The sequence below is a fragment of the Hemicordylus capensis genome, chromosome 5, assembly GCF_027244095.1.
Source record: "Hemicordylus capensis ecotype Gifberg chromosome 5, rHemCap1.1.pri, whole genome shotgun sequence".
Classification (NCBI taxonomy): Eukaryota; Metazoa; Chordata; class Lepidosauria; order Squamata; family Cordylidae; genus Hemicordylus; species Hemicordylus capensis.
In genome coordinates, this window is record NC_069661.1 from 101077119 (window position 1) to 101096703 (window position 19585).

The window sequence follows — 19585 nt, forward strand, 5'->3', positions numbered from 1 at the left end:
AGTTTGTGACTCGTGAGGATGTGGACAAGCTGCTTGGAATGATGCAGCCTACCACCTGTTCTCTTGACCCTTGCCCGACGCGGCTAATACTATCTGGCAGGGAAGTTGTTGTAGAAGGCCTAGTAGAGATCATAAATTCTCCTCTGAGGGAGAACAGGATGCCACCTTGTCTTAAGGAGGCAATTATTAGACCACTTCTGAAGACTGCCCTGGATTCTTCAGAGTTGAGCAGCTATAGGCCTGTCTCCAACCTTCCGTGACTGGATAAGATAATTGAGAGGGTGGTGGCCTCCCAGCTCCAGGCAGTCTTGGATGAAACTGATTATCTAGACTAATTTCTGATCGACTTTCGGGTGGGCTATGGGGTGGAGACTGCCTTGGTCAGCCTGATGGATGATCTCCAATTGGGAATTGACTGAGGAAGTGTGACTCTGTTGGTCCTTCTGGACCTCTCGGCAGCTTTCAATACTATAAACCATAGTATCCTTCTGGAACGTCTGAGGGGGTTGGGGTTGGGAGGCACTGCTTTGCAATGGTTCCACTCTTACCTCTCGGGCAGATTCCAGATGGTGTCTCTTGGGGACTGTTGTTCCTCAAAAACTGAACTTTGGTATGGTGTCCCTCAAGGCTCCATATTGTCTCTGATGTTTAACATCTACATGAAACCGCTGGGAGAGATCATCAGGAGATTTGGTGCAGGGTGCTATCAGTATGCTGATGACACCCAAATCTATTTCTCCATATCAGCATCATCAGAAGGCATAACCTCTCTAAATGCCTGCCTGGAGGTAGTGATGGGCTGGATGAGAGCTAACAAGCTGAGACTGAATCCAGATAGGATTGAGGTACTTATTGTGCAGGGTCGGAACTCGGAAGATGATTTTGATCTGCCTTTTCTGGATGGGGTCACACTTCCCCAGAAGGAACAGGTATGCAGTCTGCGGGTGCTTCTGGACACAAAACTCTCCCTGGTGTCCCAGGTTGAGGCAGTGGCCAGAGGTGCCTTTTATCAGCTTCGGCTGATACACCAGCTGCGTCCATTTCTTGAGATAAATGACCTCAAAACAGTAGTTCATCTGCTGGTCACCTCCAGACTAGACTACTGCAATGCGCTCTATGTGGGGCTGCCTTTGTATGTACAGGTGAAACTCGGAAAATTAGAATATCGTGCAAAAGTCCATTAATTTCAGTAATGCAAATTAAAAGGTGAAACTGATATATGAGACAGACGCATTACATGCAAAGCAAGATAAGTCAAGCCTTAATTTGTTATAATTGTGATGATCATGGCATACAGCTCATGAAAACCCCAAATCCACAATCTCAGAAAATTAGAATATTACATGGAACCAAGAAGACAAGGATTGAAGAATAGAACAATATCGGGCCTCTGAAAAGTATAAGCATGCATATGTATTTAGTACTTGGTTTGGGCCCCTTTTGCAGCAATTACTGCCTCAATGCGGCGTGGCATGGATGCTATCAGCCTGTGGCACTGATGAGGTATTATGGAAGACCAGGATGCTTCATTAGCAGCCTTCAGCAATTCTGCATTGTTTGGTCTCATGTCTCTCATCCTTCTCTCGGCAATGCCCCATAGATTCTCTATGGGGTCAGGTCAGGCGAGTTTGCTGGCCAATCAAGCACAGTACACTGTATACCTTTCAGAGGTCCGATATTGTTCTGTTCTTCAATCCTTGTCTTCTTGGTTCCATGTAATATTCTAATTTTCTGAGATTGTGGATTTGGGGTTTTCATGAGCTGTACGCCATGATCATCACAATTATAACAAATTAAGGCTTGACTTATCTCGCTTTGCATGTAATGCGTCTGTCTCACATATCAGTTTCACCTTTTAATTTGCATTACTGAAATTAATGGACTTTTGCACGATATTCTAATTTTCCGAGTTTCACCTGTAATCCGGAAACTGCAGTTCAGAATGCAGCCACCCGGTTGGTCTCTGGGTCATCTTGGAGAGACCATATCACTCCTATCTTAAAAGATCTACACTGGCTGCTGATAGGTTTCGAGGCAAAGTACAAGATTTTGGTTATAACCTATAAAGCCCTAAACAGCTTGGGCCCTGAGTATTTAAGAGAGCATCTTCTTTGTTATGAACCTCACCACCCATTGAGATCGTCTGAAGAGGTTCGTCTGTAGTTTTCACCGGCTCGTCTGGTGGCTACTCAGGGACAGGCCTTCTCCATTGCTGCCCCGAGCCTTTGGAACACACTTTCTGCTGAAATAAGAGCCTCCCCATCTCTTACAACTTTTAAAAGAGCAGTCAAGATTCATTTGTTCACCCAGGCTTTTAATTAGATACTGTTTTAATTGTGTTTTAATAGTTTTAAATTTTTAAATTTTAATTGTTGAAATGTTTTAATCTTTTATTGGTTTTATTGTCTTGTAAACCACCCAGAGAACTTGCATTTTGGGCAGTATAAACATATGTTTGATAGATAGATAGATAGATAGATAGATAGATAGATAGATAGATAGATAGATAGAGAGCTGGGTCTCATGGTCAGTGAGACCCGGTTTTGGAGGGTACGCAGGGAGTGTTGGCTAAGCCCGCTCTCCCCGCACACGAGCAGGGAGGGACCTCTGGGCGGCCGGATCGGCCACCCACACAATTGCTGGCTCTGTGACAGAGCCGCGGGGGCTGGGGAGCTCGGGGGGCGTGTGGCCCCCGGAAGATGCAGTATGCGCAGGGCATATTGTGCACAGGGCATACTGGGGAGACCCCTGGAGCTGGGAGGCAGCTTTTTGCCTCCCCTCCGGGGGTTTACTCATGAGTAACCATGGCGCGGAGCCGCGCCACAGCTACTCATGATCTTTAAAACCAGGTTTGTGGAGCACTGGTTTTAGGGCAGGAGTAGTTAGGTGGGTTACCCGCCTAGGAACCACCGGGCTCGCAGCTGAGCCCGGTGGTTAACAAGATGGGTTGAAATCGGGCTAGCCTCCGCTACCCCAGTTTTGCTCCATCGTGTGAATAGCCTCAATGTCCATCTATCTAATGCATTTACATTTAATTCTTTTGAACTACTGATACCCATTTGTGAACAAAATCTACCTGCTTTGAAGAATTTCCAGCCTGTGTGATGGGTTTGTTTCTCCTATCTTTCATCTTCATTCAGTTTATCCTAAATCAAGATAAACACAAAGGGTCAAGGTAGATCAGAGAAAAGGTTATCTATGTTGAGACTTGGAATGAGGTCTTAATTTGAGGTAGACAAAACAAAGTTTGCTATGGAACTTGTTTTCAAGACTAGGGCACCATCCTGAAGTATGTGAAGTAATACAAGCAGCAGCCACACATCCCCCTCACGCTTCTGGGAGAAGGGATTCTGTATCAGAAGGCATGGCTTAAAAGCAGACTTGAGCCCCTCTTTTTTTTTTTTAAAGTGCTTCCTGGAGATACAAAATTAGAGTTGATATTTTTCTTCTATGCCTTTAATAACTGCATGACAGATAGAAATTTAGCATTGGGATGCTTTACCCCATGTGGATGGAAGCTGTTTCTTGTTAAAGGCACAGGACTCCCGCAAGAAAAAAAGGGGGCTTCTCATATATGATTATGGTACATTAAAAACTATGCTGAAGACATGATCCTCTCTGTACATAGGTAGTTAGACTTTTGAGTGGTCTGTAACGGGTTGATTTTTATTTTTAGGTATCAGAGATATTATTTTTTAAATGCTTTTGCTGCTGATTCTCCCCACCACCACCCATTCCTGAAACCACCAGTATGACCATATGTTTGAAAACTGCAATATGTGATCATCCTTTTACTACTTTTCTTAAGCAGATATTAAGATGTTTAAATGTATGGAAGATCTAATAAGTATGTCCTTATTAGTCTGGTATGAAGCTGATGTGGATGGGTTTTCTAAAGCTTGCTCAGTCCCATAATGTGGTCAGTTTTAATTTAGAGTACTCTAGTGAGATTCTTATATTAAGTGGGCAAAAATTTCCAGCCCTCTTTTCATTGTGATAGGTCACTTCATAGGCCCCAAGTGCAGAGGAATGAAAAGTACATTTTTTTCTTCTCCAGTTTATGGTTGTACACAGATGGCTGGCTCTTTTTCTCAGCTTGAAACAACAACACCACACTGAATCCTACACTGCCTCTTTAAAATGCTTTTAGCTCCCTTCTTCCCGGCAGAAGAGAGCAGGAGCACTTTCAGTCACTTCTGACTTCCATTGCAAAGTGCAATTTGTTATCAGAGAAGTATCTTGGACTCCAGAGAGTTTAGCAAAGTAATATTATACACTTCTTGTCTCTGTCTACCTATTGTTGGAAAGAAGTCTTATTAAAGAGGTTAGACTAAATAGGTTGCCGCCATCATCATCATCGTCGTCGTCGTCATCATCATCATCAGTGTTGTGAAGCTTTTACAGCAGACAAAAGTCTTCCAGGAATTTTGTTGTGCAGTTAGCAAGTATATGTAAGTCTTATCTCTCTGTGACTCTAGTCTTTTTCTCTTTCTATAAGGTATCATTCCTCCTGCTTTCCAGTAGGATTGCTTTCCCACATTTTCTGATACATTAATGAATTTTCCTGGGGTTTAAAAATGGCACGTTTCTATCTTTTTTAGTTTGGTCTGGGAGTTTCATTTCAGTCATTCAGTCAGTGAGGCCTAACTAGCTTTATATTATTGATGACAATTCTAAGCATTCCATTCCACCCATTAGTCCCTCCTCCATCTGTAATGTGGCGATACTAATACTAGGCTACCTTACAGAGCTCCTCTACTACTAAGCAAGAAGACACTTCAGTGTGCAAAAGAGACGCTTCATAGCTAATTCCCATTTTGCCATGCTGAGGATGTCACATGCATATCTTGTCAGAACTGTTTCCTATGTCTCATTGATAGCCTCTTTCCATTGATTATTAAACTGGTTTGCAAGTAATCCAATTTCCCACTGAATCTACCATCCTGCAGGTGAGTGGATAGCAAGAGGTTTTACCATTTGTTCTACCTGAGCAACTATACTATTCTGCTTAACTCTTTGAGGTTATTCACATGCCCGGGTGGGCGGAGTGGCTGGTTTTACTCACCTCCCCCCCCTAAAAAAACTGCTGCCTATTTCTGGGAGTGTGGACTGTGCCCCCAGATGATCCACGCTCCATGCCGATACTGTTGTCATGGACGGATCACTATTGTGAGGGCCCAGTTAGGATGGTCCATCCTCGGAGTCTTATGGATCCTAATGGGTTCCTGATGGCTCTGGGGGAGTTTTCTCCTGAGAGAGTGGACAATCCTGTTGATGCCCTGGTCTCCCTCTGGAACGAGGAGATAGGTTGGGTGATTGACACTGTCACACCTAGATGTTCTCTCCTGACCCACCCAAGTACAAGTGACTCCCTGGTATACAGGTGAGTTGCGGACAATAAAGCAGGCTAGTAGATGGCTTGAGTGAGGTTGGTGAAAAACGTGACCCAACACAGGATAAAACCCATAGGGCCTACTCTATAGCAGTGATAGTGGCAAATAAATCCTACTTTTCCGCTCAGTGGAGCTTTTTCAAGTGGTTTGGGGCCTCCTATATGAGGACCCCAAAGACTGTCAAGCAGAACTCTCGGCAGCCCGCTGTGCTCAATATGCATTACATTTTGTGGATAAAATTGCTCTCATCTGTTCTGACTTGAATACTCTGATTTTTGCAGCACTGGAACAGGATATTGCCAATGTACTGTCTGGTCTTGTTATATTGGATGTGTTGCCTGAGGAGGTGAACAGACTGCTTGGAAGGCTGAGGCTTACCATGAGTGTGCTCAACCCTTGCGCTTCATGGTTAGTGAAGGCTTCTAGGGAGGGACTAGGTCCATGGGTGGCAGGGGTGCTGAATGCCTCTCTAAAGCAGGGGTTGGTGTCACTTCAGTTGAAGGAGACAGTCATTAGGCCCCTCCTTAAAAAAGCCCTCATTGGACCAGATGACTTGAAAAATGTTCAGCTAGTTTCTAACCCTCCTTCTTGGGCAAGGTGTTGGAGAGTGTGGTGGTGTTTCAGCTCCAGGCAGCCCTGGATGAATCTGATTACTTAGATCCTTTCCAATCTGACATCTGACCTGGATATGGGATGGAAACTGCCTTGGTTGCCCTGGTGGATGACCTATGCTGGGAGATAGACAGACGTCTCTCTGGGTTGGGACTTGAGGGCACACTTATATGGTGGCTCTGCTCCTATCTTGAGGAGTCAGAAGTCATAGGAGTCATAGTCAGAAGGTGGTGCTAGGGGATAACTGCTCCACCCGCTGTCCTTTGGCCTATGTGGTGCCACAGGGATCTATTCTCTGTGCTTTTAAACATCTACATGAAACCTCTGAGAGAGTTCATCTGTAGGTGTGGGCTGAGGTGCCATCAATATGCTAGTGACACCCAGCACTACCTATCTTTTAAGTCAGCAGACACCAGGGAGGCAGTGGATGCTCTGAACAGCTTGGAGGCTGTTTTGGACTGGATGAGGGCAAATAAGCTGGGGGCAAAGCCTTAGCTTTGTTAAATACATTATTGTTTCACAGCAACCAGATGATTTCTCTTGCATGTTGTCTCTTTTTCTTGATTTATTGCTGGGAAGGAGGGAGGGAAGGAGAATGCCTAATTAAATCTAATGGACTTCTGGTACACATTTATTGGAATATTGACATTTTATCACCAATTAGACTGTGTTCCTCATCTCATTATCCTGTTAGCTTTCCTTTTTAAATCATGTTACCTTATTGGATGGAAGGCTTGTTCCTGGACATTTTAAATTGAGATGGGTGAGCAAGGAAATGCACAAAAGTATAAGAAATGTTAGTACCAAATGTTGTGTGCATGGATTATTAGAATAGCTATATGACCTGGAAAGGATGAAGACTTTGCATGTATGTACCTTTATGTAATACCAGAACTCCTCTGTACTAGAGAGAGGCTGTACTGTAGTGGCTGAGCTGTGAATCAGGATTTGCCCTGTACAATCTCACATCTTCCATGAACTCCCTAAGTGGCCTTAGGCAAGCCACTGCTTCTCAGCCTCTGTTCCCCAGTTGTGATATGAGAATAATAAACACTTACCTTACAGGGTTGTTGTAAAATTTTACAGCAAGATAATATACATATTTGCATGTTTCACACACTCAAAAAGCATGATAGGAATGCTAAGTATTGTTATTACAAGAGATGGTAACTGCTCTCTCTGCAGCAGGAAAGTTTTTTTTTCCTTTTTATTATATGAGCACATTTTCCTCAACTTATATCCATAACTATTTAGGTCCAGGCTACAAAAACATCAAGGTAAAACTTGTACCACTTCAGGTTGCAGGTGAAGGATCATATTATAAATTGCTCTCGTACAGGAGACAAGAGCCTTAGCATATCCTTCTCTCCAACATACTACTTTTTGATGAGGACTTGTGATCTGAAAGTGATACAGTCAGTAACAGTTTGCTATGGGTGGGTTCACGCATAACATGGTACCTACCCGGAAAGTCAGTAACCAACTTGACTGTTACTGTCTGAACCCACACCAAGGCAGAAATTAGAGGTTCACTCAGAGCCTCAAACCTGGATGCATAACCAAGATGTGAAATTGCCTTGCCAAGCCAAGTGCTGCTCAACCTGAGGTACACACAGTATCTGAACTTGAGCTCTTCATGAACTTGTGGTTCATTCCAGGTGAGTCAGCCTCCTTTGCAATTGGGACCAATGGCTGAGAAGCAGATGATGTAGGGAAGGCTTGCCAGTTGAAGGGCTGAGCAAGGCAGGCTAGGATAGCGTCTAGGGCCTCAAAGGAAGGTCTGAACAGGGAGCATACCTCTGGCGCAACTCGGCTACTTCCGGAGACCCAAGATATGTGATCGTCTGCAGCACCAACTTCATGTTCCTTACATATCTTGGACTGGGGAAACCTCAAATTTTGAGTTATGTGTGAACCCGCCCTATGTGATCAGCTGTTTGTGTAGGCCTGAGGCATGTGAACTGACTTGACGTTCATCAGTTCATCAGGCATCTGAACTGACTTGAAGGAGTGATCCTCCTTCCTGGTTTAAAAGGGTTCATTATGATCACTTTCCTTTTGCTGTAACTGCCACAAATGGAACTGAGTATTCAGAAAGAAGGTCTGTGTGCGTGTGCATGCGTGCGTGAGTGCATGTGTATCTGTATAGAAACTAATGCATTTGCATGTTCACCGTACATGTAGTAGGAGTTCTAAGCCCTTCCTTCCTCTTTAATATAGAAACCTCTTGAACTGGATTAAGCAGATAACCTACTGTGTTCAGAACCCAGCCCTTTTTATATAGTCTCCAGAAAACAACTTTACTGTGACTCTTTTAGTGCTATTCCAGTTTATTCATTTTCTGCCAAGAAAGCAGAACTATCAGAATAGCTTAAACACATCAGTGTGTTACGCTTGTGTGTGTAACAAACCCATGATTCTGCTTTTTCTAAGGAAAAACAAATTCCACAGGGGGTGGGTGAGGGATATTTAGTGGAGAGGATAGATGGATGAGGGGAAAGGTGATTTCCTACTTCTCCCAGCCACCTTTCAGTCCCAAACTGCCGCTTCCTGAAGTTGATTTTCTTTAGAAAAAGCAGCCATTGAGGATGTTGAGCTCTGTGAGCTAATTGTCTGTGAGCTGGTTCAGATGATCTCTCAGCTCATCACATAATAAAGGCAGGAATGTGTTGAGAGCGCACTAACCCTGACATCATTGCAGGATGTCTTGACACACTGCCAGAACATCCTTTAATCACATGAGATGGGTGATTTGCTCCTCTACATGTGCTACAACCCCCATTTAAACAGGTTTTGGTGCATATGTAGAAGGGATATTTGGATAATCACCCCCCATGCAATTAAAAGGTCATCTAGAAAGTGCGTTGGGACATCCTGGAATTGGCTCTGTATCATGTATTTGGACACTTAGAACATGTAACATTCAAAATCTGTCCAGTGCATAGGCCAGGCTTAGTTGCTAACTAGGTGTGATGCCCAAGCTATGTGTTGCAATTTGACTCAGCCTCACAGTGTATATTTCTATACTGCCCCAAACCTGCAAGAGAAACACAGGTGGTGGGTGGGCATAATTTTAGAGGTCAAAATGGCAGGTGAACGAAGGTTTCAGCACCAGCATTGCTCCTATTCCTGCCATTTTTCCACTTCAGACCACCTTCACCCATCCCACCCTTTTTGATAGTTGAGCATCATGATTTGTGTTCTAAGACACGAGTTGTATTGTTGTCACATCTAGTACGGCTGTCACATCTAGTAAGAACCTTAAACCAGGATGGGAATAGATCAGGCCATCCCACTTCGGAAGCCATGATACTGATGTTAACACCATAGCATGGCATTTCACATTCCAATATTTCCTTGATGTACTTAAGTTGACAATTGTGTTAGTGCTAATCACCTTGATCCAGAGGTCCTCAAGCATAGTTGTGATCCTTGATCATCTTGCCCCTGCTAAATTGATTGATTATTAGAGGCAGGGGGAGGGGCACACTTCTTTCACCCTTCCCAATTGAAAGAAAAACATAAGGCGCTCCACATGTCTCGGATCCCTGAATCAGCTGAAGGAGCAGGTGTGGGGCTGCATATGGAGAGCTTACCAGTAGCTGCAGTAGCATCTTATACTTGCAGAAAGAACAATCCACATGGTGTTTTGCCTGATAAGGAGTGTTGTTTTTATTTAATGTTTGCTCACAGGTGATTTGCTCTTCCTGGAATTATTGCAACACAGATAACAATTCTTGATTAAAAAGTAATGAATGTTCATCAGTGACATTTCTTTACATCTCAGATTCTTTAGGATTTCCCATTACATGTACAGCTAACCTTTTGAAAAACAATCTCTGATAGCGTGTTACAAACATCCTAAATGAAAGGAGGGAATGTCTTACCAAATGAGCTTCTGTTCATTCTAAATGGCTGCTTACTAGTATGCAGTTGAGTAATGCTGCCATAGTATCCTGCCAATCTTTCTGTGGCAGTGTTCCTAGGTAATTATATATGTCTGCAGGCCAGACCTCCATTGTGCTTGTGAAGAGGAAAGAACTTGGGAGGGCAGAAGAAGGCAAAAGACATTAGATCTGACTTTAACAAAACTGTAGTAAAGACAGTTACTGCATGTCCTTTTGGTCAAATCTTTTGGGATTATTAGAATAATAACAATAGCCAATCCATATTCAGCTAGTAAAAGGATTATCTAGGGTCATTGCAAGGGTCTCTCTGGGTGTGTGTGTGTGTGTGTGTGTATGTATAATCCGTGGGTCTCTCTGGTTGTATGTATATGGTATGCACTTTTAGCAGGAGATCTCGGATTTTCTTATAATTTTTTCCTGTAATGTTCTGTATTCTTTGAGGGTTAGATTTCAAATGTTCTCATTTTTCTTTTTTTTATTTCCATTCAGCACTCATGGAGTTTTCTACTATAAATAATATTATCTCTCTGCCTTGTCATGCCTAATTAAATATCTCAGCCCTGGGAATTTTTCCAGCTCATCGGATAAGAAAGCAACCCTCACAAAACCATTTTTTAAACAGAATGAAGGAAAGAAATATATTATTGTGGCACTGTATTTTAGATGAGTCCTCCAGACTGGATGGGCTCCTTTCCCCTCTCTCCATCTTCATTAACATCTGATGATGTGTTCAGTGAACATTTAGAACATGAAATGTGCTCCAGAGTGAGCTCAATGTGGGCCTCTGAACATGCCATCGTAAACATCTGTACAAGAATATGTATCTAAGGGTGTTTTTTCTAGGCTGTTTTCTAGAGAAAGCTGATGCAGTCTGCTGCATTTCTAATTAGTGCTCTGCTTCCAGGCTTTAGTCTGAATTAGCAAAGAGATACTTGTGTCTCCCCTGTGTTCACAATGATGTTGGAACAGACATCAGAAAGAGCATTTGGCCATGCCCTCACAGGCTAATCCACTGGCTGGGTCGATCTTTAGGCCACATTCAGACGTAATGCCAAACAGAGACAAAGTTGGAACTCCAGTGCTGCCAGACACGCGAAACCGTGGTTACGGGTTGAAAGCAACCTCCAGTTTGCCTTGCCAGACTCCCAATTGAACCTTCAGTTATCTCTAAGGTTTGCCATTGAAACCAGAGGTTTGGCCACCAAGGCGTTGCGTTCAACTCATGGTGCAGCTATAACTGGTTTCGTACTGATTTCTGAATCACAGCCATAGAGGCGGCAGCACAGACCTGCCCGAGGTCATGGCTGCTCCAAGCCTTCAGCACTTCTTGCTGGCAGCCTCTCAGAGAACCAGCCTCACCCCTCTTGTCTGCTGTGCAGTTGCCAAGCCCCATCCAGGACTTGTCAGCCTGTCAAGCTGCACAGTCACTCGGGGTCATCCCCTCTTCCCACTCTGTCTCTTGCTCCTCCCACCAGGCACATGGTAGAGAAAGGTCATGGGATCACAGGACAGGCACTAGTGCTTTGCTCCTGAGAAGGGAGCAACAGTGATATATGTTCACAAGCACAAACACTCCAAGTGGCAAAATGAGTGGGGCACCCCATCACAGCACCGGAAGGAGAGCAAATGGCGGGGTGTGTGTGTGTGTGCATGCGCGCGCACGCCCGCCCAGGATCATGTATAAAAGGCAGACCCAAGCAGGTGACCTGGAGCAGCAACATTCTGTTTTTTGGGGGGAGGATGGGGTAGCCCCTTCCTCTTGAGCGTTATCAGTCCCCAGGCTTACTCATGAGAAGAACCATCTGGGAGGACTAATATAAAATGCACAAGATGGTACTCCAGTTAACCTAGGTAGGGTAGTCTTGCTGCATGCTGCAAAATTAGCCCTTTATTCCATGTACTACTCTCTCACAAGAGTGGGACTCGATACCGAGCCAGGTTGCTCCATACAGCAAAGCCGTGGGGACGGGTACTTGGGCGAGTGCTGTCCCTGTCTCAGTGACTGCCACCAAGCTGCTGCCAACCCCTGCACCCTGCCAGCCCACCTGCCCATGTGGAGACATGCACCCTTGCCCGCAGCCCCGAAGGACAAGCCCACTGGCCGGGGACCACAGGAAAATACGGCTCTCCTCTCCCAGGAATCCTCGTGCCTGCAGATCTGCATACCGTGTAACGCTGGATCAAGCCTGGGAACTTTGAACAGGTTTAAAGGTCCATGCCTGACCCCTGTGTCTACACCATATGCGCAAGCATGTATACCCTGACAAATGGCCCCCTCATGGCAGGGATAGCCAGCATGAGCAGGGCATCCCTTCTCCAGGTGCTGAGTGAATATTTAGGAGTGGGGGGGGCGCCTTCTGTCCTGGTTTAAGGGGCTGCCACAAGCAGGGATTCTGGAGCTGCCAAGTTCTAGTTTTTCCACAGAAAGGTTGGGGAAGGGGAGCCCAGCCCCTTCCCCAAGGGGGATGTGAGCTTCCTAGCCTTACTAATGAGCAGGGCTGGGCAGAGCCACATTGACCTCCGGTTTGGCATTACGTGTGAATGTGGCCTAAGTCTGTCATTTCAAGTGGCAACCTCAATCCCTCTCCCCACAGCTTGAGTAAATGCTCCAGCAGCCCACCATGTATGAGCAGCTGCTAAGAATGTGGAAGGGGGAGCTTGAAGATATACTACTTAATGGCTGAGTGCCATGCAGTAAATTATTCTACACATTGTGGGCTGGGTAGTGACCTTGGGGATATATTTTCACCAACATCACTCCAGAGAGTGTTGTGTGTGCTCCAGCTCTTGGATCCTGCTGTAATTTGAAGAAAAGATGAATAGTAAAGAGAAACTCGGAGGTTTGACCAGAGTGAGATATTTTCCTGATTTTTACTGGTGTAAGTAATCAGTGAATGTTTTTGTGTGGACTGAGTGTGGAGGAGTTCAGGAGCAATGGGGAGCAATAGCAGTATTTATTTACAAGGATTTTCAGAACAGCTGCTGCATGAAACAGCCTCTCAACTCACTGCACCCACTAACTCTCCAAAGTAACTGTGCCTAGCCCTTCTTTTTGAGCCCATAGTGGGCTCAAAGAAGCTGGGCTCATTCAAAGGAACTAGTCAAGAGAGAGGTACTAGAGAAGATGAAAGAAGTCTCCTTAGTAGGGGGAAAGTCACAGAATACACAGCTCAAATCACTCAGGCCCACTTTTTAATATTGTTATTAACTCAAGGGCTGTATCACCCCTATATCTGCAAGGAAACAGTTTTTAAAATGGTTTATTATTACTTTTCAGAATATTTTTTCAGAATAAAAACAGAGTTTCATTTTTTAAAAGGTACAATTGGAAAGTTTAATTCTCTGTAAGGACCTGCTTCAGATCAATGTGTGGAAGTCAGAGTGGGGCCAGCATTCTCAATTCCGCTTCTCCTACTTGGGTATTAATCCTGTACATGCCAAATGAACTGGGTTTATGAAGTACAGCAGAACTACACTTTGGGATGTGAGATTAAATTGGGGATTGGGGATTGGGATGTGAGATTAAAGCTAGGTATTTAGTTATGTGAATTTAAGGGCAAATCCCACTCCATTTCTAACTCAAGTTAGCATTCATCACATATAATGTTCAAAATGAGTATTTAATTATTACGTTTCCAACCTTTTCCAATCCCCCTTTTGTTCTCACAACAACCCTGTGAGGTATTTTAGGCTGAGTGATAGTGACTGGCCAATACTCACCTACTGACTGAGTATGGATTTGAATTTCAGTCTTGTGGGTCTCAATGCGCCACCTAATGGCGCAGCAGGGAAATGACTTGACTAGCAAGCCAGAGGTTGCTGGTTTGAATCCCTGCTGGTATGTTTCCCAGACTATGGGAAACACCTATATTGGGCAGCAGCAATATAAGAAGATGCTGAAAGGCATCATCTCATACTGCACGGGAGGAGGCAATGGTAAACCCCTCCTGTATTCCACCAAAGACAACCACAGGGCTCTGTGGTTGCAACCTTCTCAGTCCTGCAGCACCCAGGAGAGTGGAGGAAACTCACAATACCACATCCCAGTCCCTAAACCCTGGTTCTGTTGTACATCAGACCTGGGTCTTTGTTTTACATCCTTATACATGAGTAACGTATTGGTAAGTCCTTCTCACCTGTTGTGGAGGATGGTCTAGCTCAATTACCTTATTAACCCAGGAAGAATCCATGCCCCCCAGAATTTTGGTAGCATTGCTTTAGATGAGCAGCTTATCACTTAGAGACATGAGGTCCTGTTCTTAATGATAAATTGCTTCATTCATTTCAAGGCACTACATAACCATTCACATGTCATTGAGCTCAATGCTATTAAAGGGTAATTTCCCTTATGGGAATTGCATTCACCATAACAGAATTCTACACAGCAAAGTCCTTTTATCATCCCAAAGCAGATAAAGGAATTTAAAATAAAAGGCTTCTTCCAGCTGCCCCTCATTTTGAAATGCCCACAAGCCCAAGAATGTAATCACATGCCTGAAAAACTTAAACATTTATACAAAATAGAAAATCTAATTATGAATGTCATATTTTTCACTTAAGCAAGTTCCAATACTACTAGTGTTAATGCCAATGGAGGATTGCAATTATTACAGGAAACCACTTTTTGCCCTTTTAACATTATCTGTAATGAAACCTAATGGAATAGATTGCCTTTGCTAGTTTGGACAGTCTCTCTGCTTTTTTGATTTTCTCCAATTCTTTTTGTTTCTGTATCCTAGAAGATTATTTTGTTTAGTATTTGTTTTTGTTTTTTGCATACAATATAGGGGTTAAATTTGGGGTTTCTGTTAGAATCAATATTATATATAGACTCTCTCTCTCTCTCTCTCTCTCTCTCTCTCTCTCTCTCTCCTGTTTCAGTTATAGGCCTTTTATGTGAAACTGCTATAACTCATTTTTATCCATAGCTAAACATGTTTGAAAGATGTAGCAAAATCCAACAAACCTTTCTGCAAAAATGCAGCATACACATGTGGAAGGATCCCTATAGGACCCTACCATGTGTGGAAAGATATTACAGGTTGTGTATCCCTTATCCAAACTGCTTGGGACCAGAAGTGTTCTGGATTCCAGACTTTTCCAGATTTTGGAATATTTGCATGCTGTAATGAGAGATCCTGGGCATGGGATCCAAATCTATGCTGCACGCTGGGTTTTGTTGTTGTTGTTTTAGGTTTTATTTAAAGTATAAAAAACAAGCATTGAATTTACGATAACTACAGGTAGCTGTAAATGTAATGAAAACTAATTGCAAGAAATTTTTCAGTGCAATAATGTTGCTGGTCATGTTAGACTCAAACATGGCATTTTAGGTGAAGACAACATTCAGATTTCATGTGAAAATAATGTTGAGTTGGTACTGCGGGCTCATGCCATGGTGGTTTCTGGATTTTGAAGCATTCTGGATTTAGGATGTCTGGATTAGGGATACTCAACCTGTGAACAGGTGGTCATTGCATGCCTCCCATATCCTCATTCAGCTGTTCTCCTCTGTGCTTTTTCAAGTTAGTGATCCAGACTTTGAGTAACTTGGCGGTATGAAGAGGAGGAGGACTGGATGCAAATATGGGAGGTGTGCACATACCTTCCATTCTCTGTAATGTCTTTCTGCATGCTGATTTTGCATGTGTCAAGATGGGGGAAGGTGGGAACTTGGCTCTGTCGAGCTCTGTGGGAATTATACATTATTATACATTATAGGGGTTAAATTTGGGGTTTCATGGAATTCTTCCATGTATGCACATTGTGCCCTCATTTCTTTTCTTACAGGCTGACTGCACTAGTGCTATGTGGTAGGGGCAGTCTACTGTGCTTCCTGAAAAAAATGTCCCTGAGGATTGCATGATCCTCAGGGACATATTCTCAAGAGGCACCGTGGACTTCAGGGGGAAAGGGAGATCAACAAATACCTTGCTTCTACTGTCTTTAAAAGTGGTAAGATATATATAATCTTGATGACAGAAGATCTTTTTTTTTTTTTTGCATTTTTACCCTGCCAATGAACTCTCAAGATTGCTTATAATAAGAAAACTCAATTAAATCTAAATGCAGTTCCATCTTAGGTAGATGGATGGATCACAGTTTTGTTTAACACTGAAACAAAGAGGAAGCTTAGTGTAAACCTTAAAAGAGAAAGGTCATAGTTCCTCTCCTGTGCATGTAGAGAGTAGTGTGTGGAACAGCTCTCACGGACTTCTGTTATAACCTCCCTATTCCTTAGTAAGTCATTGCCATGACAAGCACATTACTTGAGACATCTCAAGTGTAAATGTATCATCTCACATGACCAGGCGATTCAAACCAAACAGGGCCTTTCCATATACCTCTGGCAGCTGATTCTTCCCCAGGCTCCTAGCAGGCAGGCAACTCTAAGGAAAATGAAAGTAGCAGCACACGCAATAGCTTACCGAAGAACAAGCTGCCAGATGTCTCTTGACAAGCATTAAAGGGATACAGTGAACATCTGTGGCACACCCAGTTTTCCATATGCTCAGGGCAAAGGATTGTGGTCTAAGATGCTATTACTACATGCATTATAGCATTCAATGAGATCAATTTGGGTGCTATTGAATTATGATAGCATTTATTTCTGAACCTTTGTAGTTAAGTTAATCTTTTGTGAACTTATGTGGACTCAATACCTAATAATAAACTGGAAAGGAAACGTGAGGAAAATGCCTAGTGGAGATTGGTCTAGTGCACCTCCCATCTACTTTGCAGAATATCAGCAGAGGTAGTAGAGTTGCCAGAGTCAGGAAAGAGAGAGTGGAAAGTTTGTTACCACCTCAAGGTTTCAGAGCAGTGTCACCACATTATCTGAGGTGAACTACTCTACTCCATGTGGGCATCTCCTAGAACAGGGGTGTCAAACTGTGGCCTTTTGAATTTTCGAAAAATAAAAATGCACTTGCTCTCCCCTGGGTGTGGCCACTACCACAGTAGAGACATAGTGAAACAGAGCTACTTGCTCTAATCTACAGGAAAAATGGTTGGACGCTTTGGTTCAGTTAAAAACATAAAAACAGTTTATTGCGCTCACCACAAATCTCAGTGACAAAAGACAGCAGAGACAGCACAATTGCTGCTCCAGCTAGCTGAAAGGGACCAGTCTTTAGGAATGCACACAGACCTCCTAAGGAAATCTGGTGATCTTTACCATAATTGCCTTTATGCTTCTATACCTTTTCCCCTCGTCGGAACGTATGTCCAACCACGTCACAACTTGTTTGCAACTTGTGTACAACTTGTCTCCATGTTTGCTGATCGACTATAACCTAGGTTCCTCAATTCAAGGGTATCTCTGATTGGCTATTTCCTTTTACTCACAAGCCCAGTTCATTACTACTAACCTTGTGGTTTCCCCAAATTGGTCTTACATCTCCTTTACACCAGCCTGTGGCACCTGTTGTTTTTGTTTTTCTGTGTCTGTATGGAAATCCGCCCTTCCCATCCCATATTTGTTGTAAGACCTAACATTTCCTGAGCAATGACTACCTGCCAGACAGTGTTGAGGCATCTGTGACAGGAATTATTTGTGACTAACAATGAGTTGACAAGAATACAAAAACAAGCCTTCTATCTCTCTTAAAGCCCAAAACTTAGGCTAAGACAAGCCAATCTCTTACCAATATTTGTCAAATGCTATGAACATGTTTTTCTTAATCTGTAAATCTTACAATCTCTATTGAAGACTTTTCTTTTTCGCCAGGCTTTTACCCTATAGTTTACCTATTTGGTTTTTTCTTTTTGTTAGCTACTTTAGTTTTTAATTTAGAATGTAATTTTAATGCTGTCTTGCTCTGTACATTTTTGTACACCGCCCAGAGTCCTCGGAGTGGGTGGTATATTAAATGTTTCTCATAAATAAATAATTAATAAATAAAACTCATGTGTATAATGATCATTATTGTGAATCCTATATTGCGTAATTCTCTGCCCACTAATACTTTTTCCTGTTCCTCTTATTAGGACCACCACAAAAAACAGTTTCTCCCAAACAAGAACATGAAGATAGAAAGCATGAAAAAGTTACAGACAAAGGAAGTGAGAGTGGAACTTCCTGCAATGAGTTGTCCACTTCTAGTTGCGACAGCCATTCTGAAGCAAGCACTCCCCAAGAAAATGCTACGAGTACCCAGCAGTCCACAGGGCATCAGCCAAATACTCTAACATTGGATCGGCCATCTAAGAAGGCCCCAGTGCAATGGATGCCACCACCAGACAAACGCAGAAATAGTGAACTTTTTCAAACTCTCATTAGCAAGTCCAGAGAAACAAACCTTTCCAAAAGGAAAGTGTGTGAGAAGCTGAGTGTTGAAGAAGAGATGAAAAAATGTATTCAGGATTTTAAAAAAATCCATATTCCGGATTATTTCCCTGAGCGTAAACGCCCATGGCAGTCTGAACTGTTACAGAAATATGGGCTATAGTTTTTCAGTATTTCATGACATGTCAGTGGTGCATTAGATGTTTATTGAGTTGCCAGTTTCCTACTGATGTACTTCTTTTCTGGTCTACTCATTGGAGTGATTCCTGCTGCTTATTTCTTTCTGTGAGCAGTGGAAGTTGGACATGGGTTGATTCTCTCTCTCTCTCTCTCTCTCTCTTTTCTCTCTCTCTCTTTTTTTTTGGGGGGGGGGAAGTAAAGTGAAACTGAAGTATTATGGATTATTTTATAATGGTTTAAAAATGCATGATCAAGACATTTTGGTTTTCATACTTCTCATTTGTAAAACAAATCTGTCATGAGATCACACATTATTCTATGTCCATAATAGCAGTGATACTAAATTCCACTGGATGAAGAAGAATGGGGCTTATAATAACAGAATTAAATCCAAACATTGTTTTCAAAATGTTAATGCAATAAAGCAAATGTCTATTTTGCATGAGCACAATGTGGCAGGTAGATCACACAAGAACAAGAGGTTTGTCTGCTGCTTGGATAAATATTTTGTTCAATACCAAGACTATACACGTAAAATGTCTTTGGAATTGAACTTTGTGAGGATTTGTGTGTGCCTGTGTGTTGTTTTGTAAGGATGGTGTAAATATGCCTTATACTGTTTTATGACTGCACCAACATTCATCTACTAGTGTTTGTCAGGATTGTTTCTGTGAAATGCAAACTATCAGCAGATTGTGAAAACTTGTTTGATGGTCTGAAAATTTCTGTTTTCATGTTAGTCAACAAAGTTGAAAAAATAATAATAATAATAAAGACCTTAACATATTTGTTAAAAGGGGCTTTCTGCTAGGTTTTCCTGATTTATTACACTTCTGTTATTATTTGTCTTTGAGAAGGCTTTAAGGGAGAGTTTCAGCAGTGTTCTCGTTATGCTTGTACTCTGATTCCAAGTCACAAGCAACTTGTTTCAGCAGAAAATGAATAATGTTTGGGGCATGTAAGTTTTAATTAAAATGTTCAATAGAGATTGAGCATGATGGAAAAGAACAGCATTATTGATTACTGCTCCATAGTGGCGATAAAATCCCAGCCAAGAGTGTGCTAAGGCTATTTTCACTGATGAAGAAAATAATACTTCTGACAACTGTTGGGCAATTACTGTTAAAATACAAAATTTAAGATGTGATTAATAAGATACACCAGACAAAAACCTGTTTTCCCAGTATACAGAAACTAATATTTAT

At 42.7% G+C, this 19585-nt stretch overlaps 1 protein-coding gene across 2 annotated transcripts in view; it reads left to right on the forward strand.

Annotated features, from left to right (window-relative positions):
• The window catches only part of KCTD8 (potassium channel tetramerization domain containing 8), a 94048-nt gene extending 74868 nt beyond the window's left edge, over positions 1-19180 (forward strand). The window contains exon 3 of one of the 2 annotated variants that reach the window (XM_053257761.1): positions 17903-18000. Coding sequence is in view for 1 of the 2 variants with exons in the window: in XM_053257760.1 (XP_053113735.1) it covers positions 17903-18363 (461 nt within the window). In the remaining variant the exon portion in view is untranslated. Of the gene's footprint in view, positions 1-17902 lie in introns of both variants that reach the window. The other variant, XM_053257760.1, reaches the window with a different exon arrangement.
• The last annotated feature ends 405 nt before the right edge of the window (positions 19181-19585 follow it).